Raw genomic sequence first — 26,160 nt, forward strand, 5'->3', positions numbered from 1 at the left:
GCACCCAAAATACCTCCCTTATAGTGCATATATGTATGGCTTGGGTCATGTATGCTGTATAGTGGGGTATTACATGACTAGGATGAATGAGTCAACAACTACAGTAACACTTCCATGTGGCAATGAGAGGCCAACTAGTATTTCCATGATGACACCACGTGATAAGTTGGTGAGGTGGCACTGATGAAATGACTTATCTTTGGATAACCATATATCTAGATTCAAGAGTCAGATTAGAACAAAACTTACATCATTTAAATTGTCTTGATGAGATGAACATGATGGTATCATTCATTTTGAGTTTCTCAAGAGTAAAAGAAAGAAAAAAATTGGACCCCATTTTGATAACTAAACCATGGAGATCAGGTCATTTTAGTAACTACCTCTTACAAACCTTAGTTTGGGATAGGGATATTAGGGGGTATGTTGCAATGTCAAGCATCAGTAGGTCAGCTTGTGCAATGAGAAGGTGTAGCTTTGCAATAGTCTTGGAGGAGGTGGCTTTCAATTCCTTGCTCACACTCCTTTAAAGCTCTTCCATTGATCATTTGTTAGGGGGTGTCGTTAGGGCATAATGAAGCTAATTTTCAGGATAAAATCTCTTTTCCTAATCATGTTACAGTTGAAGCCATGGTTATTCTTATTCATTTTACTCAAGAGAAACGATTCTCTCCTATTAGAGTTATTAGAGAAGAATTTATGTGTTGATCCCAACCTTGGGGTTATTTTGATGGAGCTTCATGCAATCAGGGTCAAAGGATTGGAGGTAGTTTTGTCTTTTTCTTATCAGATTCTCATTCTTTTTATGTCAAAAAGTGGTTTTGTCTAACAAAAAATAACCTAGCGGAACTTCTTGCATGTAAATATCTTTTAATTTTTGCAAAGGAAAAGGTTGCTCTACTTTATAGGTTTATGGGGACTCTATGTCAATTATAAATTGGATTAACAAATTTCAAGCATGCAAAAATCTTCTCCTTGCTCCACTAGTTGAAGACACATCAAGAATAAAAGGCAATTTCACTTACAGCTCTTTTTCTCACACTTACAGGGAATGCAACTAGGATGTAGATTGCTTGTCAAAAGAGACGCTTCTTTTAGAAAAAAAATGTGGCAGATTTTGGAGTAGCGTGAGTCCAACTCATATGAGTACTACCACATGCCTTTCAGGGACACCTTGGAAAGGAAGGAATGAATCATGCTTACAACTTCTTACTCATGTTTTCCCTTTTTTCTCATGATCATTGATCATATATATATATATATATATATATATATATAGGTTGTCATATACAACCGAGAATGTTATTTTTCATCTCCTAATAGTATGCTTAGTATTGTTTCTACAATAGTTAATTGTTATTGATTTGTCAGTTGGATTTTTGTACACAAAGCTGAAAAGTTTACAAATCATATCCTCTAAACAGTATGAATACACTCTAGTTGTATCTACGAAATGTAATTTTTTTATCATTTTCAAAATGATGAAAATTACGATTTTTTTCATTGAAATTTTTTTTATTTCTTAATGCATTATATAGTATTAAACTTTATATAAAGTTAGTAATATTAATAATTTAATATTATGTTATTATTATTAATTAACATTAATAATATTTATTTTATAATGTATTGTTTATTGATAATATTACTGTGAAATTTCATTATATATATATAATGAATATCATTTATATCAAAATAATTGGATACATGACCAAAACCATTACATGTTTCAAAGATATCAAAGGCTTGCAAATTTGACATTGAGCACGGAGACTCAATCTAGAACCCTCAAGCAAGTTCCCCGTGACAAAAACAATTCAGTCCCTTTCCAAGTAAAAATTTTCCAGAAAACACCCAATATGCACACACATTTATGTTCCATTTTCACTAATTTTATTTTGATCTACTTAAATTTCTTGTTTTTCTTGGTGAAAATATTTTTCCTTTCTTCCAAACTTGAGTCCAACTCGCATTTCTACAAATTCTGGCAGATTGATCTTCAAGAAGTGCACAATAATATTCTTGAAATCTTCCTCATCTACCTGACCTGCCCAACAAGTTTCCTTTTCAACAGTATTCCTTGTGGTTTCTAGAGGGGATCTGTTTTCCATGAGGGATTGTTTCTTTTCCATCAACTCTGCAATGAATCCTATTGGTAATTGGAGGATCCACACATTTACATGCAAATTTTCCAACTTAGATTCTATCACTGCAGATGCATTTCCTTTGGTCGAATTTGCTTCCTTCTCGTCTTTTGGTTCTTTCCTGTCTTGAAGCTCTTCCTCTTTGAATACCATGTAGTGATAACCTTGCACTCCTTCCCACCATTTGGGCCTTTGGGATTTTTTCCATTCTTTTCTATTCTAAGAATGTTTGGGGTAGTTTTTAATTACATGCCATGTATCATAGCGTGCTCTACACCGAAATGAATATTCTCATAGTCGAGTTTTTAGACCTAAACATAGTTTGGAGCCATAAAATTAATATCTATGGGACCCTTGTTAAAGTCCATCTCCACACAAATGCGGGCACAAGTAATCTTGTAAAAAAAAAAATCTTTCAGGACAACATTGATAAAACTTTCCCAACACATTCCTAATGGAGGAAAGAGATCTAAGATTCCAAAAATGCAAGGGAAGTTTCAGAATCCTTACCCAAACTTGGGATATAGATATTTATATCGTTACCAGATCAAAAGTGGGACTCCAGGGCTGCATGAAGATACCAACAATACCCCCAAAACCATGACCCAACTTCACAGATGGACTTCTTGTCCTCTATATTATAAAAAATAACAAGAAAAAAACCCCGAGGCATAGGGTAAATGTTCAATTCGTCCGTAAAAAGGGACTTCCATGTCTCATATATCTATTTGTGCAAATCAGCCAACCACGACTAGTATCCATTAAACCTACAAACCAAGCCATTCTCCAAAAAATATTTTTCACAACATAAAGCTTCCTCATCCACAAGAACATTGCGGGAAGGACTTTCTTGATCCATTAGAAGACCAAAAAAAAATTTAAGTATAAAGTTGTACAAAACCGAGGAAGAGCTAGCTTGACCAGTAGCCAGACCTACAAAGGAGCTGTCTTTTTCATAAAATCACAAGGATTAACCATTGAACGATCTACAAAAGATATCTACAAAAAATTCATGAAACAACAAATATTGGATGGCTAGGGAAAAATCCTAGCCGCCGCAAGGGTTTTGAGAGCTCCTTCCCTCTTCCATAAACAATTATTAGTATTTATTATATTACTACTATATTAATAGTAATATTGTATTACTGCTATATCAATATAAATGTTAAAACTAAAATTAACATTAATTTTGAGTCGTTTTGACTATATTATTATATTTTGAATATTCTTTTAAATTTTATTTTTTACATTAACACTATACTATATTGTTGAAGTATAATAATATATTTTAATATTTATAAAATTAATAATGGAGTTAATATTAATATTATTATGTATTTATTTTACATATTTTTCTCTTTTATATTCTTTAGAGTTTTGGTCACTATTTGTAGCTTTTAGGGCTTTGGTTTTTTCTGTTATTTTAGGTCAAGTTTTAGCTTCTTAGGGACCCATCGTTTTCTCATCCTTTTTCACTCTTTTAAGGCATCTTGTATTTATTTTTCCTTTTCTTTAACCTTGACTCTTTTGTCTTGATGATGTATCTTATCCCTAGATTAAACATCGATCACCAATATGTTTATTGTAGAGAAAACTTTGAAAATTCTCATTAATAAACAACTACCCCACAACAATTTAAATGATACCATTAATTATCTTACATTTACAATTTTAAAGAATCTTTTTTTTTCCCGAGAAAAAATCGAACTTTCTATTAAGGAAATAAAAAGTTACATTGTAGATGCAATTAATCATTCTGTGTATTGTATGTTCATAAAAAAACATATAGTAAAACAATCTTGTGGTTGATCGTAGCAAGAGTAACTCAGACCCATATGCCAAAAAAATATCCATGTCCAGATCCCGGGCCTCCCCATTAATGAGGAAAACAACCCATACATACAAATATGTTTTTATACAAAAAAAACAATAAGGAGACTAGTATCCACCAAAAACATAAGAAGTCTGTTAAAAAGTAACAACATCAACATAAAACTGAGTTGATAAAACGGTTTGCTGAGAGACCAGTCAAATAAAAATTGTTGATCCAACACACGGATCCTATCATCCTCCACTTTAGTTATGCGTCATTCACCCAAATCTTGTTGCAAACCCTCCTTAGAATGGACGCTTGATTCTGTATTTCTCTCCCTGTAGATGTGGCAAACAGTTATGAGATCAAAAATGAGTTTTAAATGTGAAATTTCTTCTAATATTGGAATCAAAATATAATTTTTACATCTTTGTACTTCGTTAAACCAGTTAATAAAAATTAGTGAGTCACCAAATATTTGAACCGATCCCATCCCCATATGAATGAAGGCAACACAATAATAATTTCAAGGACTGAAGTTCTACATAACTATTTGATCCTAAGCCAAGGCCCACCAAAGCTTTCAAAGTTTTTTGGTTATTTAGATGGATAACTATCCCCGATCCACATTTATTCTGAGAGTCGGATCCTCCATAAAAGTATTCCCATGGTAGCTCAGCCTTGATTTGTTCTTCTCTAACAATCCTAGATGACTTGTTTGGAAATGGCCAAGGGATTAGAGAAAAGATAGAGGCAAATTCAATAGTAATCGGAGAGTGCGAGGGAGTGATGTCCTAGAAAATGCCCTTGTTCTGAGCCAGCCAAATGCCCCAAGAGATGATCAAAGGGATATTTTTGTGATTTTCATCCGTAGCAGAATTCCACCATATTTTCTAAGCATCCCATATATTTTCCCCATTCCATGTTTGTGATATCCCCAGAAGTCTCAGTGTGTCTTCTTAGACCTTATTGATGAAAGGACAAATTAAGAAAAGGTGATGGACATTTTCTTCCGAAATTTTGCATAAAGTACACCATCCGGGTCCCTGTTTGTTTCACTTCTGGAGGTTATCCCATGTAGGTGCTTTGTTTTCTAAGTTACGCCAAAAGAAAAGTCTTGATTTCACTGAGAATTTTAGTTTCCACATAAGTTTGCACCATCAGTCTTGTACCTCCCATGCCCTTTTGTCCATTAGATAATTCTAACCATACTTGGGAGAATATTTTCTTGTAGGAGCATGAACCCATCGAAGCACATCTGACCGATCCCTTATCCTAACATTAGGGCGATGTAGTTCTCTTAGGTAATTCTACCATTCCTCTTCCTAGAGAGGCTTTAGTTGTAGGTCCTCTGCTGGTTTCCATCCCTTATGCCAAATAGTGGAGAGGTCCTCCTTTGCAATCTAATTAAGATAATGAACACCTTGGGTATGCAAACAAATCATAATCTCCCTTGAAAGAGCAAAACCTTCATTGCACCCCACCCATGGGTCAATTCCTATTTTGAGGTTCTCCCCATTTCCAATGTGCCAAGCTAGACCATCTTCTATAATGCTGAAAGAATCTAATGTCACCTTCCATACTGCTAAAGCATGGAGGGGATTTTTATCAAGTCTATGCATCCATTCATCAATGGGTACAAGGTCTATATATTTCCTTTTAACAACTACCATCCACAAATTCTCCATTGATAATAACCTCCACTCTAATTTTGCTGCTAAGTAGGATGCAAAAGATGAGAGATATTTTATGCCCTAGCCTCCCCATGCCTTTGGCCGAGCAATTTTGTCCCAAGCTACCCATGGTAGTACTATATCCTCCTTTGATCCAACCCAACGAAAATGGCCACACACTTTCTTAATCCAAGTAAGGATACCTTTTGGGACCCATGTGAGACCGATCCAATAGACTGGAATTGCTAGGACCAATTTAATTATAACCAGTCTCCCAGCTCTCAAAATCCACTTATAACTCCAATGTTTAATGTGATTTTCAATTTTTTCTAGAATCCAGTGACAATCTTGTTTCCTGTAAGTGTCCGGCTAAAGATGGAAACCCAAATACTTGAAATTGTCCTTCATAGCATTTGTTTCAAATGGGAGAAATGAGGTAATCATGTTTATTTCATTCCTTGAGAGGCCTTCGTGTATTAATGATGATTTCTATGCATTTATGCACATCCTAGTTGCTACTAAAAATAGATCAAGAGAGGATTTTAGGTGTTGAATGTCACTTCTACTTCCATCACTGAACAAAATTATATCGTCCACGAACAACAAGTGTGTGATATACAAATTGATAACTACTTTTATTCCTTTTAGCACGCCTCTTCTTTTCGCAGCTAGAATCAATTGACTAAGGCCTTGCGCTGCCAGTAAAAAGAGGAGGGGAGACAATGGGCATCCCTGTCTGAGCCCTCTTTGACTATGGAAGAATGGGGGATGCAACATTGTTTATCAGAACATAAAAGCTAACATTGGATATACATTTCATGACCCAATTGATGAAACCAATACACCAGCCCATATGTGTCAACAACATGCAGATGTAAAGCCAGTTGATTTTATCATATGCCTTAGATATATCAATTTTAACTATCAATCCTTTTTACCTACTCCATTTGATGTTGCAACGTCTCTTGAGCTACCCCAATAGCTTCATCGATATGTCTACCATCGAGGAACCCAAACTGTTCCTTTGATATATTGCTTGAAAGGATTGGTTTTCGGTGGACAACAATAACTTTGGCTATAATTTTATAAATGCAGTTACATAGAGAAATAAACCTAATCTCCTAAAAATAGGAAGGGTCATCAGTTTTAGGAATTCAAGCTAGGAATGTAGCGTTGAAAGTTTCATATACATAGCCTTTATCTCAAGATTCCTCCACCACCCCAGTAAGTTCATCCCCAATTATCTCAAAGAAATGTTGGAAGAATTCCACAGTCCATCCGTCAGGGTTTGGACTCTTATCTTTTTGCATGGCTTTTAAAACCCCTTCAACTTCCCCTTTTGAAACTAGAGCCATAAGCATCTTATTTTCCTCCTCCTCCACATAGTGAGGAAAAAGTTGGGCCACCCGAATCACCTTTGCAATTGAAACCTCTTCTGGGGATTTGAACAATTATTTAAAATGATCCCTTCCGATGGTGGCAAGGTCATCAAAATATTTTTCTATGCCCCCATCTACCCTTTTTAGTCCAGAGATAGTAATTGTATTTTTCCTTCCTTTTGCATAGTTTTGGAAAAAATTTGAATTTCCATCCCCAGTTGCGAGCCAAATTTCTCTATTTTTGAGTCTCCATTGTTCTTAGATATCATTAAGTATTTTCCTTCTTCCTATCTCCAGCTATTTGATCCTTTCCATCTTATCTTCAGTCTCATATCCAACCGCTTTCAGGCTCTCCAATAAGTCAAATTCCTCTCTTATCCTATTTAACTCAACTTCATCCCTTATCTTTTTGCCTTTTTCCCACTCTATCGTTTCCCTCTTCATTCTTTTTAGATTTTCCATAAAAGTTTGGGATAAATAAGACCCTTGATGACTAACCAATGGCCTCCATATTTATTTTACTAAATTATTGTATGAGGTCTCTTTGAGCCATGCTGAGTTAAATTTGAAGGGTGAACCTGGCTTTTGGCTGGACCCTTTCAACTCCAGCAGAATAGGAAAGTGATCTGAAACTCCTCCAGTGCCTACCCATTGTCTAAAGAAAGTAATTTTAGTAGCCATTTCCTCTTTTAGAAGAAACTGGTCCAATCTCTTCGCTACCCTGGATTCCCCACTTGCCTATTCCTCAAAGTAAGTCTAGATTTCAATAGATTTACATCTATGAACTTTCCTGGATGAATTTTATTCATAAAGAAATCTGCCAGAGGGTTGGCTTGGGCTACTGGACCCCAGGTCTCAGACAATCCCAGAGAAAAATTGAAATCACCCCCACAACCAAATTGGAATTTTTCATAAAGGATTTGGAAAGAAGATTGCTCCATAATAGAACCTTATCCTGACACGGCCCATAGATGTTAATGAGTGACAATTCTAAGCAGAGTTCTTGTGAATAGACCTCATTCCCCAGCACCAGTTCTGATCCCCATGTGTTTAGTATCTTCACACTATTATCTTTGACTACCAAAGCTAATCCCCCAAATCTTCCTTTAATGTCAACCCTAAAGAATGACTAGCCCGACATCATTTTACTAAGGGAATTTTTTACTTCCTCACCAGCTCCAAGAGTTTCTTGGAGCATAATAACATTAGGACAATAATTAAGAAACAAAGATTTTAAAGCTAGCTTCTTGTGGGTGTTATCAAACCCACAACAATTGAAGGACAAAACAATCATTTGGAAACCTTGGTCGAGGCCTGCGCTGCTCTAAGCGTCCCTTTTAGAGATAATTATTTCCCATCACCAAAGTCAATTTTTTCTCTTAGTTGGGCCTTTGATAGGTTAAACTTCTTGCCTTGAGTCTTTTGGGGCAGAGTGGGAGTTTGTATGTCTCCCAAACCACCTATAACTTCCAGAAGGATATCCTTCTTCTCCCGAGGATGAAAATTATAGTGGGATTTCTCAACAGGGTGCACAGGGGAAGAAAAATACATAGGGCCATCAGACATGGGGAAGTATATTTTAAGAGTTGGGATAGATGTTATTATACTGTCCATGGAAAAAGGCATGGACCCAATAAACAATCAGCCAATGGGTCAGGCCTGGAAGGACCAAGCATCGGGAACATATTGAGCAAAGATTGAAGAGATTCATTTAATGAGGAGAGTGGGAGAGAAATTATACCCATCGATTGGGGAGCAAGGTCGATTATAACCACCTCCTCCTTAATTATCTCCTGGAGTTGATCCTGCTCCAGCACAACCTCAGTCTCTAGCCTCATACTTTGATCGTCCTGAGTTTCCATCGACACTTTCTCACCCTCCTGATGATTCCCCAATTCCTCTGCCTGTACCATTTCCTCCTCTTCAGCCTGAGGCCAATCCTCTAACCTTGGGTTGCCTCTATGCCTTCTTTTCCTTCTAAACCCCAAAGGACAATCCTGCGCTATATGTCCATATTTATGGAACTTGTGACATCAGAAGGGTAGCTTCTCATAATGAATGAGTTGTGTGTAAGAGTAATCTTGAAGATGGAGATGATGTTTCTCTGCCAAGCCCTCCCTTGGGTCTAGTTTTACCAATATGCGAGCCAAAATTATCCTATTCCTTATTTCCACGAAAGACATATCTGCCTCCAGGAAAGAACCCAAACTGTTACTTATCGCTCTAAAAACATTCTTCGTCAAGAGGTACAGAGGGAGAGCTGGTAAACGAACCCATACTGGAATATCTACTACCTTTTCTCTTTGTGCATCGAATAGAGGATTCCACCTCTTAAAAAGGATTGGTGTTTTCCCAAAACACCAATTTCACTTCATAATCCATTCTAATGTCTCACCTTTACAAAATTTGATCATAAACCAACCCCTAGCCAATATGGGCACTTTGACCTGATGATCTAGTGTCCCGCTCCATGCCTTGGCTATCCATTCTGAAATGTAGTTTGTTGATTATTTTTTACCTTTTTCTCTTCCAAGTAGTGTTAATTATGAGGCTTCCATGGCTTTGTCAATCTTGATGTTGACTCCCAGGACTAAATTCGGGCATGCCACCTTCTTCTTTATTCTTTTTCCTTTCTCCCTCTTCGCCCCGATGTTCCAATCCTTTCTTGTTGCTTCTGACAATGACTGCACCTCCCGCTCATCAGTCCCTCCTCAAAGAGTGGCCCTAATCACTCCTCCACTAATCATTTCCAACTAGTAAAACCCACGGTAGCTATAAGCTACCCGCCTCTCCTAGGCCTAAAAATTGGAGTCGCTCCCCCGCTTCCTGGGTACCGAGACCTTGAAACCCTTCATCTTCAAGTATCAGTGATCTAGGAGAGGGGCCAACCACCCTTTTTCCCCTTGAACTCAGCTGAAACTTTTACTACCGCATAAGAATTTGCTCGAAAACCCTAGAGAGAGACCTCTCATGTCGGCTCATCCAACTTGAAATTTTCACAGTGATTAGTCTCCTCACTAGCCTTTTGACTCAATGGATTCTTGCATGCAATAGATCTGTTCAACCTTTTCCCCCCACTGGCTTCATTTTACCCTAGGTCCGTAACCAAACACAATTTTAGAGCCTCATTTCCCGAATGCCACTGCTAATGGCAATGTCCTCCAACCCTCCCGAAAACAGACCAGATACAGGGAAATACGAGGGGTTTCTTGTACTTACTTGATTCTCCGCCGACTCCCCTACAACGTGCACTGTCAATTTTACCATTGTCACCTAACTCTCTAGGAATGAAACGCCAGACCCTCAACCCCGCCTTTGAAGCACAAGGAAATCCTACACCCAGAAACCATAATCTGCCTTTCGGGCTCCATTCTATCATCGTGCCTCCCAGTTTTCCAACTGGAGATCTACTTGGATGAATCACCTTTGCTAGGTTTTGCTGAGGAGGCTCCAAACCCAAAACTGAAAGAATATCTTCTGGTTCGGGCTCCAGGTCGACACAGTCCCAAGAGTTAACCATTACTGTTGTCTTTGTCTAAAGGGTGAAAACACAATCGTAAAACATCTCGCTTTTAAGCTATTGAGTCGGGCACGTGAAGGTGAGGGTGAGCACTAGTAACATAAAAAAAACCTATTCTAAACCCTTCCTTCGAAATCACCCATCCTCTTTACTCTGTTTCCAAGCGTCTCCTTTCCCTAGGTGGATTATTTTGTTGCCAGGTACAACCCATGCGATGGTTGGTCCCTGCCACCGGCTGCCAGATGGACAGCCTTCCCTGCTAGCCATTTTCCTTCCCGATGCATCCCTCCAAACCAACGCTAACCATCATCACTCCTCTACTAGGCGAAAAGTAAATTCTTAAGAATCTTATTATAAATAAAAGTATTTAAAAAATGAAATTCATAAAACCAACTGAGATTCGTCTTAACTTTGGATCTACCAAGCACCAAGAGGGATCAAATCTCTTTTTAGTCTAAAAGAAGTTTGCCTCTCAAGAGATTTTATCCCGCTTGGCACTTGGTAGATCTCGACTTAAGATGGATCTATGTCAATTTAGTTTTCCCTTTAAAATAGGCAATGTTCCACATGAATACCATGGGTTCTCATAAACGTGGAGCTCAAAAACCATTAGTAACTTGAGCAAGTCAAGTTTACCTTAACTACCCAATAAAAATTAATAAAAATAATAATAATAACAATGAATTTTTATTTTTATTATTTTAGTTTGAAGCTATTTTTATTCTAACATGAGGTTATTTTTATTTGATTTTGACCGAGTCAAATTGTTTATAGGACATTATGTTACAACATATCTACCATATTGACGCCTCTCTCGATGCAAAAATTACTAGGAAATTATCTCTATTCTATTTGAAATTTGCATTAAAAAAATACTTCAAATGCACATTAAACACATTTTGCTCCATTTTTTTTTGCATATGAAGTTTTAGGCATTTTGATATATTAATAAACTATACCTTGGATTTAAACAAATTCCTTATATATATATATATATATAACCAAAACCTTAATATGAAGTCTTCACTTCCCTTTTTCTATCATATATAGTTTTTTGTTAGTGAATTTAATGACTTCTCCTTAGTTTATAGCTTTCTCTTCATAAGCCAACTCTAAATAAGATTCCAAGTTATAAGGAAAAACCATAAAATAAGGAAAATTGATTAAGCATGGTGAAGTTTTTGGATATGATTATGTTTTATTTTAGGGATGTTTTTAAATTTAATAGAATGTGGCGATGATGTTAAATTGTTACATGTTTTTGTCTTTTTATCAAAATATTACAATATAATTCTTGGTAAAATTATTGTTTTCCATTACTTGAAATGCATTTTTGATTGCATAAATGGATTTAGATCCCTGAAATACCCCTAAGGCACTCAGTCTAAACATATTAACAACTCAAAAATATCATTCCAATCATTTTTAGCTAGATTATTTGCAAAACTCATTGGAAATATGATCCAAAAAGTGAAAAAACATAGAATGTTTAGAATATGCTATGGTCAAATTCAATTTTTATTTTATTTTATTTATTTTCTGATGAAAAAAATTGACTAGCATTTATATTAGAAAAAAAAACCAGTAACATTTTGATTCGATCATGAAGAGACAAAGGCTTCTATCATCCAAAAACTATCATATCTCTTTGAGTGATCACATTACTAGCCAAAAAGCTATGCAAATATCACAATAAACAAAAATCATCTCAAACACAACATTCCATCAAAGTTGTTCTGTCTGATATAAACCAGAGAGGAGAAATATTCACTCAGCATGTTAGAAAAACAATCAAAATGTTTCTAGACTCGGGAGCACTATGGGATTACAGTGCGTCCTTCTTCACGGACTTCTTCATCAGTGAAGAAACTATAAAATATGTAGCCTTCAGCATAAGATAACCCAAATTTAGATAGAGAATCAGATGTCCTATTTGATTCTCTGAAGATTTGGTGTATGTCAAAACTCAGGAAAACTTGAATTAGTGCATTGATGCGGTCCCGCCATCCTCGAAGATCTGGTCGATCAAAAGTCATTGTACCCAAAATGCCATCTATGATAGTTTTCGAGTCTCCGTAGACATGGATATGTTGCACAAATTTTTCCTTGGAAAAAAAGAGAAATCCCCATATTGCCACAATTTTCGCCTTTGAATTTATACCCATCCCACCATGCCAGTGTAACTTATAATATGAGTTTTCACGGATTCAAAGACATACTCCGCATCCACAATGCCCTTGTTGAGCTGCTTCGTAAAAAAATTACAGGCAAAAAAATATGAGGAGGCATGTACCGAGAAGACAGGTTCTTGGATGTCAACAAGCGAGGTTCCAGAAATTCCAGCCATGAAAGAATTTTGCAACATATCCTGGTAACATTAATCTGCAGGCCTCTAAATATGTAATGATTTCAAGCCTTCCAAGTTTCCCAAAATATAAACAACGGAATGTATCGATGTAAACCATCTTTGTTCAAGCCCCATTGTACACATTGTTCAATAGAGATAAAATGCCTGAAAGTGATCTTACAATATGAGAGGATCTAAGACCATATTTTAAGTGTGGTATTTCAATAGAGGAATAGGTATGGGATAGATTCATTTTCAACACTGCATAGGGGGCACCATCCTGGACCCTGAAAACCTCGCTTGCAAAGATTGTCCCAAGTTAATATTCTATTTTTCCACAACAACCAGATAAATAGAATAATCTTCAAAGGGGCATTCCATCTCCAGATAGAAAGAAACCATGGTATCGCACATGACTCGTGTGGATTTCATGATGTGCTTGTAATTATCGGCCACCACCACAGTACCTTTTTTGAGTATTCCAGCCCATGTAAGTGAGTCTCCTCTCGCATTCCCGCATAGTCCAGCCCTTTTAAGTTCTTTGATGTAGTTGTTCCACTCCAGCACAATGTGCCCAAATAATCCAATCTGCTTGACCTCTTTCCATGTCGGATGTATTCCGTTCCACCAACTGATCACTTGATCAAGGAATAAAATACATCTATGTTGTAACGCCACAATAGTGTCTTCAAAAAAACAAGTGGGATTTGAAACACCCACAATTATGTCTTGTCCAATGATAATCATATTTCCCCTCCCAAATGACCATTTTATCCACTGCATGAACCAGTGTTTTATCTTCTAGAAACTCAACCAGATGTATGGTCCCTTCCTTTTCCCAATCTCTCTTGTTTTAATCTAGTCAATAATAGGCTCTTATGGTATTTTGCAGAAATAATTTCCTCTCAAATGCCTTCACCAAACAGTGTCTGCGAAAGGAACTTCAATAACAACAACCAACCAAAAACATGGGTGTTCAATACACCCAAGCCACCAAGTTCCCTTGGCTTGGATATAGAATCTCATTTGACTAAGTGAAATCTCTGATCCATTCCAGCCCCAGACCATAAGAAGTGGGATAATATTGAGAGAATCTTGGAAATAATGTGAGCAGGGAGAGCAAATAAATGCATCCAATATATAGCCGAGTATTATAAAACATATTGAATCAATATGAATCTCCCGTTAAGCAAAAACAAGAGATGTGTCCAATTAAATTTAAAAAAAAACTTACTATATTTGTATATAACAATAAAATCTATACACAAACAAATAAATAAATATATACATATATTCATATGTATATATCATAACCACCATAATCATGATTTGAATCACGAAATGAGGATTCTAGCTCGAATTGACACTAATAAGATCTTATTCTAATATATATAAGCAATTTTTACTCACATTGCTTGAGTTTTACCGGGTGGAATGAATCAAACCTAATATATTAGTTTGAGTTGGCTTAGCAAATATAATCATGAGTTAAACCTTTGCAAGCATATTTGCGTATACAAATTATTTTATTTATTTTATTTTATTTGAGTTAACTTCTCCTAAGAGGAACATTGATGGATAGTCCTACCGGAGGATAAACGCCATTTATGGTTAATATTTCTAACTCTCGATTTGAAATTTAATGTCATATTATAGTTAAAATATATATTCAATTTTTAACATTTATTAATGTTTTGCATTTTGTATAATTTTAGTTGAAACTGGAAAATTTAATTCCGAGTCAAAAGAGTAAAGCTTTTGAATTATATCTTGTCATCATAAATATAGATCTTTGTTGGTAAGAGATGTGAAATATAAAGATTTTTTTTAATATAAATATGAGCCTTTTAAATATTTAGGTATAGCGTAGCGAGGTGGCTTCAAGGGTAGCATGGGGAACAAAAAAATCTTGGTGGGCTTCAAGGATAGCAAGGGGAACAAAAAAAATCTGGTGGACTTTTATCAGAACACAAGTGACAAAATTTGTTTTCAAAAAAATTCAAGCATAGAAGTAATGGAGGAGGGGATATATATATAAATATATTAAGTTCATGGTTAAGCTAGACACCAAATTAGTGTATGAGACATTTTTGTTTGTAGGATAAGGGACCCAACTCCGCACAATGATATTTGACTACTAAGTTTATGAAGGCATACATACTTTATCCCCCTATGGTTTTGAACATATGACTTCTTAGAAAAACACACACACACACATATATATATGATTTGTAAATTTAAAGATATAATATTTTTTTAAAAATAATAATAATTATTTAATTTTAGGATTATGGTCAAGTTAAAATATCAAATTAGTATATGAGATCTCTTATTTGTGAGAAAAAGGATCCATCCCAATACAATGATTTCATTGTTAAGTGTATGGATGTATATATACTCTACCCTACCTTTGGATTTGAACATGTAACTTCTTAGGAGGAAACACGCACTCTTAACGATTAAGCCCACTAAAATTGTACTAAACATGTTATATATTTTATAATATTGTTTTATATAAATAAATAAAGATATTTAAAATTATATATTTTATTGTATTTATAATAGTGGAAAAAATAAAAATGAAGATTAACAAAGTGTTAAAGTTAATGTTTTATATTTAATTTTAATGTTTTTATTTACTAATGATTATTTTTATGAATATTGTCAGCTTTACTCAATGTTTCCAATTAAGTTAGATTGTGAAAACTATAATAGACTAATTTAATTTAGGTACCCATCTTGAAAATGAGAGAAGTAATAATTGAGTTTTCCTAAAATGTATATTTCACCGAGAAAACAATTATATATCTACAAACACACATAATTATTTTCTTGATGAAATATACATTTTAGGGTAACCCATTACATACTTCTCCCATTTTGAGGATGGTACCTATTACAACAACTAGTACTAGGTTCCATTAGATCCCCACTAACAATGGGATCAACCACCAATGTCACCTTATAGCGAATTCCCCTATTGTTTTGTGGGTAGATGTTATACCAAAAGGGAGCCCGACCAGACTTAGAGGTTTAGAGTTGGCTAAGGATTCCCAAATCAAAACTCTAAGGAGCTTGCAAATTTGACACCCTAGAATAATCTTCAATAAAGTATGGTTCCATGTGGGATGAAGTCGTGAGGTTAAAAAATTGATGAGGTTACAAAATTAATGGCTTAAGGTAGACTTTGTAGACTGATCAAACATGCTCCTAGATAGATCCTACCCTAGGTCTCGTTGAAAGGTTCCTACCTTTTCATCTCATGTGAGTTCCCCCTGAATGGGGCTCGATGTCAGATCTTGAAAGCGTGCAACAACTTTAGCCAATCTATGGTGGGTTCTAGTAGTTCCTCAACTAGCCTGCTCCTAATAGTAAGTAGCGCTCTATTGGACTCGGGCTTGCTGATGGGGCATAACAGTATCACAGGGGAGGACACCGAGCCGAAGGACACAAGGAAAGATGTCATGAATAGAATAGAGAAGGGAAAAGGAGAGGTTGTGAGTAACTAGATAAGGCCACGCTGGAGAGATGCACCAGGACTCAAAGTCAACTGTTACCTTGAGAGGCGAGGAAGGAAATGAGAGGGAGTGCTAATGGGGGATGATATCACATGGAATAGAAATCCAAGAGGAGAATGAGAAAGCTTGAGGGAGACGAGTGAAGAATGCGTAGGTGGAGCAAAATGTTGAGGCCAAAGAAGAGAACCAGACCCTCTTAACAAATGTTGAGGAGAGAGAGTTAAAATAAATCCCGAGGGAGAGTCAGACTTGTTCAACGTAGAGTACCATTGTTCATAGCAGAGTTGCACAATAGTTATGACAAGCCAACTACATGCAGTGGGATCCAATTGACCAAGAGATTCTATTTGGACATCATCAAGATGCCAACTATTAGTAAGATTGGAAAAATCCATTACTATGGAGTTAGATTTGTTAGTCGACTTGCTATCCTTTCTATCTTTGACCTTTGGAAATCTAGAGGTAGAATTGAGATTCAAATTTATCATGAGCAGGGACGCCGGGACGGAGAATTCACCCTTGGTGTGCCATTTCCTACAAAGAAGAGTGGTGCCCAAATCTTTGAGTGGTGTTTGACAAATTCTGAAAGAGGCACTGCAGACTAGAGGTTGAGGTGGTTGGTCAAAAAGTTGTATTGAATTATTGTTACAAGAGTTGTAAATGCCATCATTTTGGCATGCTTCGACTTAATACTCACATGAGGGAGGAGTCGGTTGATCCTCGAGCGGTATTAGGCCGAGTGAGTAAAATTAGACAAAGGTGAGGCTAATAAAATGGTGTTTGTTAAAACATAGTGCATAGAGTAGATATATCGAGATTCATGGAGAGTTGTATGATAACTAGAAGAATGGGCTGCTATATCTCTTAATCAAATGATAAATGAAATAGCAACAACCCACCCCACCATCTGACTCTTCTAACACCCCATCCAAAATATATATATATTTTCTATTTAAATAAAATATCAAAATGTAAACTTCTCACATCTATATATATAGGGTCTAAGTTTCTCCCACTCCTACTCCGTCAACTTCCCTGACTTTTATCTCGCGGGTCCGACTCCGTGAGCTTCACGATCTGATTTGACCGACATCTTTTGTTCTGGTTTCCTCCGCTCCTAATCCATCAACTTTACCTTTATGAGATTCTCTTTTCTGAAAACATTATTATTTTCCCCTTTTATAGTCACGTAAAAGTCCACTCACATGTTTTGTTTCCTACGTGATACCTAAAACCCCACTAACATGTTTTCTTCCCTACGCTACACCTAAAGATTTTGAAGGCAAATGATAAGTCTTTCCTAAAGGCTCATATTTTTATGTAAAAAATCTTCATGATGATACGATAAGCATGATGGATTCGGCTATTTATGACTCCAAAGATGGATTTCGTACTTACATGCTAAAATGGTATATATTTATGATGAAGAGATATATATAATAGATTTAATCATTGGTAATATTGAAATTGATTAGTTATTTGAGATTTTGATAGGGTTAAATCTTTGTTGTATTTTCAAACAGTCAAGTTTGTGAATTTAAAAGATATATATAGTTGTTTATTAATGGATTTGTATTCAGCATAATTGTGGTTTTAAATATTTTGTATTTATTTTTTTATAATTAGTGAAAGCAATAATTAATGTGGGCATGTATTTGTATGATATGGGTCAATTTTGACTACTATCATAATAATCTCGATGTATATCAATGTAGCTCATCATGCAACTCATAGGGTTAGTGAGAGGTTTGAACCAACAACATCACAAGGAGTGTCTTATGTCTTGGGGGGAAATTCCTTGTACTTGTTAAACAAATACTTTTTTTTGTTTCAAATCTAAATCATTGTATTTTGGATGTTACTTTAGCCCATTTAAAGTGTTACTAACCAAATCGATTTGCATAGAAAAGGAAGACATTGAATCTTTGTCAACCTCACGACCTTCATAAGGGAGGTTGTGCATTTAGGTCAATACAACCAATTTGACCACTTTATATTAATTTAACATTGAATTTTAAAATCCCCACGACCGGTGTGAGTATGGGAAAAACATCATTCTAATGATCAACATGCATGTTGACTCTATTTCTTGCAATGCAGTCTTTAAATAGTGTATGCACAATTTTTTTGTTTTGTATGTCAACCACCGGTCGGCGCAACAAATGTATTTTGGGAACCTCTTTTTTCTCACAAACAATATGGTTAGACGAGGTCTATACAACCTCAAGAATATCTACTTGTCCTACTAGTCTGGTTTCCCAGGGCAAAAAATACTCCTTTGTAATACCTTTTTTGACTAATAAAATTTCAAGCTTTAAAAAAAACAACATTAACTTTCAAAAGTTTTATCTACTAATAACCATCTTCAAATTTATTTTATATAATACTTTTAAAAGAAAATTATAATAAAAAATATTTTCCTAATCCAAAACTTTACAACATTAATATTTATCATATTATATTAACTTTCAAATCATTCATTCTTATCACTCTTATTTTTACAATGAATTTTTTTTACTTAAACTAAAATCAAGCTTAGTACCTCCATCTTATGCAAAAAAATAATTGAGAACAAAAATTATTGTAACCATGATCAAAAGAATAATACTACTATGTAAACATGCAAATTCATTAAGATGGAGCCTCTAAGAATATCTAAGTTTAAACTCTATTTGTTATCCCTATGCATAGGGGAAATATTCCTAAGCTTTTTTAAATTTTTTTGAAGTAATAATAATTTAATTATAAATTGATAATATAATACATGAATGCAAAGCTTGAGTTTAAATTATTAATATCTTATATGATATTCTAATTTTATATAAATTATTTTTTAATAATGAATAATATATATATTTTAAAGTTGTTATTTTTAAATTAAAATTGTAAAATTAAAAGAAATAACTTGTGATTTTAAAATTATAAAGAAATTGGTGACAAAGTATTTTTATAAGCTTTAAAATCTGAGAATAGAAGTTGTGATTCAAATTGAGGAGAATTTGTGACAAAAATCTTCTTAAGTTGTAGAATCCAAGAACACTCGAATGTGAAAAGAAAAAAGAAAAAAAAATTATGATAAATTCATGGTATTTATGGTTTAAAAAAGTAATGGACCTTATTTTAAAATTTGAGAAATTACAATATAATTGTCTTTGGCAAGTATAATAAGAAAAATACCTCATTTACATTTGTTAAGATGTTATCCTTCCACAAAACAATTTCCTTGTAAAATCTGTTGGAAACACTAGGGGGGGTGTGAATCGGTATTTCTTACAATTTTTATTCTAGTGATTGCCAAATGCATATATAGATATGAATATGTATACACATAACATAGAAACCAGTAGCTGGAATAAATGCTTTTACTAAAAACTCAAGACATTACAATGAAATAAATACAATATAAATATATATCTGACTGTGGATAGTTGCCAAGCTCCAACTTGGACTTTAGTGAGGCTCCAACCTCCAGAGCACCAACTCTGCTTTGCAGTGGTTCTGCACTTAGGAGAACCTACCCTAATGACTTTAGTCCTATTCATTTCTGAGGCTCCAACCTCTTGGGCTCCAACCCAATCTTAGTATCAACTGTTTTGCTGCAGTTTTCTGTACCCAACCCTGTTGAGCTTCTACCTTTCTCCAGTTCTCCTGCTTCTCTAGTCTCTCCTGCCTCTTGCCTGTTCTTCGGCTTCCTCTATTACAGATTATGCATACTCTACCAACACTTCACCTTGTGTTTCTGTTTTTATGTGTTTCAGGCACCTCTGACTGATCGTTTCCACTTTCCACCACTTTTTTAGCTTCCTCTTTGGACGTTGTAGATTCCCCTGCCTCGCTTCATCTTTCAGCTTCCCTCCTTGATCGCTGTGACCAATTCTTCTCATTACTGTCTTTGTCTTCTATTTGTCCTTCCGAGGAATTTAATAAACGACGGACATGTCTCTATTTTCTACCTTTGAAAGACTTATGATAATAAAAGATATAAGCCCAAATTTCTGAACGGTTGCAACAGAACACTTCGGATTCGAGATGGATAGCAATTAGGTTGAATAGTGGTCACACAGTATTCATATCATCCAATGCTTCAATACATTTTTTGAGAAAGGGTTTAACAGCAGTGCCTCAACTGTTCTAGTAGTACAACCAAGTTAATTCATTCGCGACGGAATCTCTGTCACAACAGTGGGAAACCTCTGTAATTAACCCCGTCTTGATCTCCACCGTCGATCGCCCACGACCTTATGGTCTCCGCTATGTTTACCGCACGATTAAACGTCTTTCTCTTTCCCACCGTTGATTACATTCACTGCTTGATCTAACGATGATTGCGCCTCCCGCTTTTGTTAAGTGCTCAAGCATTAATGCGCAATCGCAGCGGTTTCGCGCCCGTCACTTCAGCCACGTGTCGCGCATTAATTGGATCGCGTAGCCATATACGGAAACCGCCTTGGGCCCAAAGGCGATGTGGGGAATACCACTTATCGCCTACATGTACATCTCCCGCGCATTATCATCCGCGCATCTTTCGCGTGTGACAACCGTTGGATCCGCTGCTCTTTGATCCGATGGCTCACATTCATCATCAGTGAATTCTTCTTTTTCCACCAGTTTCTTGCTAGGAAGTGATTTTCTTTCCCCCGGCTTAGCCTTTGCAGTTGCTTTATCAATTATCACAGGTTCAGGCTTCACTTGTTTTGCACCATCTTTCATTGACTCAGGCTTGGCAAGCCTCGCTTCTCTTTGGCCATTTTCCTTAACACGATGCATCAGAGCCTGAGCTTGTCGATCATCATCAGAATAAAAGTTTGAGTCATCATATCCTCCCATTCCACCATCTGTTTCTTCTACAACTGTGGTATATCCAATGAAGAAGACGATTCCTGTGGTATAACTGTGTGAAAGCTTGAAAGGTTTAGAAAACATAATATCCAACGAAAACTGGTTGCATTTCCCATATGTAAGCGCACCAAGCACAACTTTCTTGTTATCAACATGAACATTGAGGAGAGCTCTCTCACTTTCCTTTGCATTTTGAATCTCACCCATGGCTGCCTACGATAAGTGGAGATATTATAACTCTGTCTGCTTCTCTCGTCTCCATCTGCTCCTCTGGTGGCTCTGTCTACTCCTTGAATATTGCCATATTGACATCAATGACAATCTGTGTCCAACAAAACCATTCTAATAAGTGATTAGAATTTGACACACTTGTTAATTATACAATCCAAACAAATCCAAATGATGTTCACACATTTGATAATAACATTGATCAAAAAAGTGTTTACGCCCTATAACAATTTTTGCAAGGCAACATAGTCCCTACCATTGAAATTAAGGATTATGTTGCTATATATTTTGCATATAGAAGCTACTAGCATAATACATATAAAGCATTTTTTTAAGGCAGTTCACGGACATTGACTGGCCGCTACATCCACGGGAAAATCTAGGTAGATCAACTCGAAGGGATCTACCCGTTGGCCAAACTAACAACTCCTAACCCCAAGGGTGTCGAGGATATTTGACCCCGTGACCTCCCGATAGGCGAGGTACTTAACAACAAGAACTTGACCAACTGAACTATCTCTTGGGTCTCCACATATAAAGCATATTGTGAAATATTTAAACCAATATTAATATAATATGGAGAAGATTAATCAATATGAAACATAATTTGATTATTCTATGAAGGTGTTTTACAAAGCACAATTGTATTCATATTTATATGACAAAGTTTGACAATGTATATTTTCCCAAATAAAAAATAAAAAATTGTAATTCAATTACGAAGTGGTAACTTTGGTAGAACTTTTTTAATTCACATTTACATTATGTCCATTGTACAACTAAATGGATGTCGTGTTAATATAGATCTGAATTACAAATTGTTTTGTACAATGCACAAGCGCTTAACATGATGCTAGAGTCTTGCCTAGGTAGGGACTAATAATGTAAAAATTGTAAGGTATTTTTCTTGGGTTTCTTTTGGCTTAAGCATTCAACCATTAACCATCTCATAACTTGTTGATGTTTTGAAAAAGAGATAAAAAACCAATATTTATTAATGTCTTTTTTGGTTTTTCTAAATATTATCATACTAAGTCTAATAAATTTCAAAAATAATGGACAAAGGAAGAATTCAAGTAGAGTTGGAAGAGGGATACTTTCTAATTATATGAAAATTTTATTGCAAATTTAAGGATTCCAATAAATAATAAAATTAGAAGGATCGTTAAAATCAAAAGTAAAATAAAGATGAAATACAAAATTATGTATTAAAACCATTATATATATTTTAAAACAATTATGCATTAAAATATAAACTAATAACTCTCCGTTTAAAAAGACAAACATTAATTTATTACATATATTATCAAATTTAATAATAAAAATAAAATTAAATACAAATAAAATTCATTTACTCAAATAACAATTAAAGAGAGTTATTTGTCTCACATAAAATGTTAAAGAACCTATAAATAAATCTCAATTAATAATACATCTACATGAAAATTTATATATGTAAAAATATGTACTTTACAAACCAAAAAAATTGAGAACAAAGTACATGTAACGTGATAGGATACTATTCATGAAAATACTCAATACAAATATAGATATTTTTTATTCTCAATCCCACATAACTCTATTCTATATCTCCATAAAACATAATGTTTGTCTCATTTCATAATTTTATTTGTTAATATAGACTAATTAGATATCGATAATGCATTTTACACAAAATAAAGAAGAATTAAAATATCTATGAACAGTTGTGTTTTATGTGTAGATGTAATTTGTATACGCAGCTAAAATACATAAAATTATAATTTAGTTACTTTTTATAATTTTTCAAATTTTAATACATAAAGTTATAATTTAGTTTTTTTTTAATCATTTTTCAAATTTTAATAACATCATATAGTAATTATTTTGATGCTTATTGTAGATGGATGTCTATCAAAATTTATCAGCCAATAAATTTATATGACCAAATTAACTTTAGCATTAACATAATGAAGAATAATACAATACATTACATTGCATTTAATAATAAAACAATCATTAATAAGTCAAGTTGAAGGTTTAAATGATATATCTATATATATATATATATATATATATATATAATTTTGTTATTTTTTATTATTAATTTTATATATCATTTTCAAGATTACAAAATTAATTATTAATAATAAAAAAATCAATATCATAGTTTTCAAAGAATTTTTTCATATAATATGTGGACAAATAGAAAATATAATAACTAGCAATTGTCCCAAAAGGTACAAAGAGAGGCTGATAGGATTATTAAATTGGAATTGTTGAATTTTTCTAGAAGAATTAATTGGTTTGTGGATGTTTTCTTGGACTGGATCATTGTGCAATTACTTTTCAGGAACACATTGAATGTGTTATTTCATTTTAGAGTAAGTTAATTACCCAAAATCAAGAGATCAAGTTAATTACAATTCCAATAAGTCTCAACAGCGTGCTTTGACAAATCCAATCCAACGATGAAAAAATTTGACAGATCCAACGGTGGAAAGTGAAAAAGTAGACGATGGCACTGATTCAATAGGGACACCTTCGGTGTAATTAAAAGAGAAGGCACTTACTTCGACTTTAATATAAAATCTGAATCTAATATTTCAACTGCTAATTCATTTCAGGGTATATTGACATTGGAAGAGCCACTGCCTTCTAATCATAATATCCAAAAACTCAGGTTAATGGATACTGCAAAAATGTTGTTGTTACCAAACTGTCGCCAGTGAGGACGGAACCTGAAACCTGTGATTCAGAAATTCGCCAAAAGGGCACGAATTCACTGGACATCGGGCAAAATCTCCACAGTTCCATTAGGTCACAATAAATATGAATGCTAAATTAAAAATTGTTGCCGTTACCAAACTGATGCCAGTGAGGATAGAGCCTGAAACCTGTGATTGGCAAATTCGCCAAAAGACCACGAATTGACTGGAAGTCTGGCAAAATCTCCACATTGGCCTCACGCCACAAGTTAATTTGAATGTCAAATTTATGTATAGATTTTTGTCGAGGCATATAATTTGACTTTGTTAAATCTTATCTCATCATAACCCAGCTATGAATGCAAAGCAACTCCAAAAAGAGAACAGATGGGAAGGAGTCTGCAGGGCCAGAAGGTCCACCAGTGTACCCTACTGAAATGGTAAAACCTATGGATTAAATAAAAGATGCAGGGTCTTATATTTTCTCCCGTCAATTGCACGATCAGGAAAAATGATTTCGATGAAAAGAGTACTAAAATTCCAGAGATAAAATATTGGGAAGCCTCAAATTTATGTTATTATCTAGGCATGTAGATTGGGGGAAATATGCATTGCAACAAGTCAGCCAAAGAAAAAATTAAGGGTTTATGTTCCATATTTCAATGGAAAATCTCAATCTAAAAAATAGGAAATGAAGGGATGAGAATGACAAGCATACCACTGCGGTGAAGAAAGCCTGGGAAGTGGAGTCGTAAAGAACGAAGGCAAACTTTCCAGAGAGATCTCTGACGACCTGATCTGCAGGGTAGGGGCCCCGATCTCTAAGAGTCCGATACGCTTCTATGACAATGTCCACTTCATTTGCAATTTTGTTCAGACCATATCGTTGCCTCACCATCGCTACGTTGTCCAAGATGCCCTCGAATATGTCATCTACAACTCCCAAAGATCTGCAAAATTCAAGAATCACCAACGATAAGAAGATATTTACAAAAGGAGAGATTAAAGAAAGGAAGTGAGAAGAGAAAAGATGCCTGGGTGTCAAGAGAGGTTGACACGCGGGAGTGTAGGCCATGGCACTGACACCCCCAAGGTTAATGCAGACGGTTCCAGAATTAGCAGAGACAAAAGATTGAACCAGATTGATGCCATTTTTCCTCTGGTCAACCTCAACATGGGGACTCGTCAATTCCTCAGGGTCTTGTGCCACTGATCTCTTCAATACTGTAAGCATTTTAGTCAGAAACAAATACAGAGATGATAAGACACAGAAGAACATTGTGCTTGTTTCTAGCGGAGACGACGGGGATTCAGTTGAACGGAAACATACCATGGAGCCAATTGCCAATTTAGAGAATTAAAGACCATGTCCAAAGATCCTTGTAGATATCTTCGAACACGCTCGCTTGAGAAGAACTCATCTTGCTTAGAAACCCATTTTGAAGATGCAGCCATGCCACAGAAATAAACAAGAAATACAGGCAAGGAACTACTAACCTTTTGCCGAATCGATCTCGGTTGTTACAGAGAACAGACTTGCACAAGTATGTAGAAGAATAGAATCAAGTTAGTTAGAATAGACGAAACACATGAATGAATGAAAAAATGTGTCCTCGCAAGCCATTACTATAATAATTAGAATGTGAACGTGCAGTTAAATAAATAGATCCATACTGAAATCCAGTTGAGAGGGGATTTCTAGGAGTACTTACATGTGACCGGATTGGGGATCCATCTTCAGTGCCCCTTTTGAGGCACCGGTGTTTCTACGACTGAGTGTGAGGGATCTTCTTTACTACTGCATCATGCAAATGACATTTTAAAACACATGAAAACTAGGTGGCAGAAGATTTATTAAGGGTAAAGCGTTGAACTTCGAATTGCTTTATCCCTCGGCATCATTAATAGATGTAAAGTTGCTCTGGCAGTGAAACTTGGAATGAGCGGTATGCCGCGTACTGCACAACAAAACTCTGAGGTGAAAAGAAGGCAACTCAATCGATATTGGGAAA

The 26,160-nt window shown here is 35.2% G+C and overlaps 1 protein-coding gene across 1 annotated transcript; it reads right to left on the reverse strand.

Moving 5' to 3' along the window:
• Positions 1-24,119: 24,119 nt before the first annotated feature.
• LOC149159193 (stem-specific protein TSJT1-like) lies at positions 24,120-25,481 on the reverse strand. The gene is made up of 4 exons (XM_089434227.1): positions 25,183-25,481; positions 24,867-25,098; positions 24,305-24,337; positions 24,120-24,188 (listed from the first exon to the last, which is right to left on the reverse strand). The coding sequence occupies exons 1-4, from the start codon at positions 25,479-25,481 to the stop codon at positions 24,120-24,122; spliced, it is 633 nt and encodes a 210-aa protein (XP_089290353.1).
• Between the last annotated feature and the right edge of the window lie 679 nt (positions 25,482-26,160).

Source organism: Pinus tabuliformis, chromosome 5_2 (genome assembly GCF_031772625.1).
Source record: "Pinus tabuliformis cultivar Carrire ecotype Pingquan chromosome 5_2, CPIR1, whole genome shotgun sequence".
NCBI lineage: Eukaryota > Viridiplantae > Streptophyta > Pinopsida > Pinales > Pinaceae > Pinus > Pinus tabuliformis.

Excerpts from the sequence above, each read along its gene's own strand:
- LOC149159193 (XM_089434227.1), bottom strand. The coding sequence starts at position 25,481 with ATGGTATGTTTCCGTTCAACTGAATCCCCGTCGTCTCCGCTAGAAACA. Across the intron at positions 24,338-24,866 it reads AGGCTTTCTTCACCGCAGTG|GTTTCAGGCTCTATCCTCAC; the intron begins GTATGCTTGTCA and ends TGCCAATCACAG. Across the intron at positions 24,189-24,304 it reads TCCTCACTGGCATCAGTTTG|GTTTCAGGTTCCGTCCTCAC; the intron begins GTAACGGCAACA and ends TCTGAATCACAG.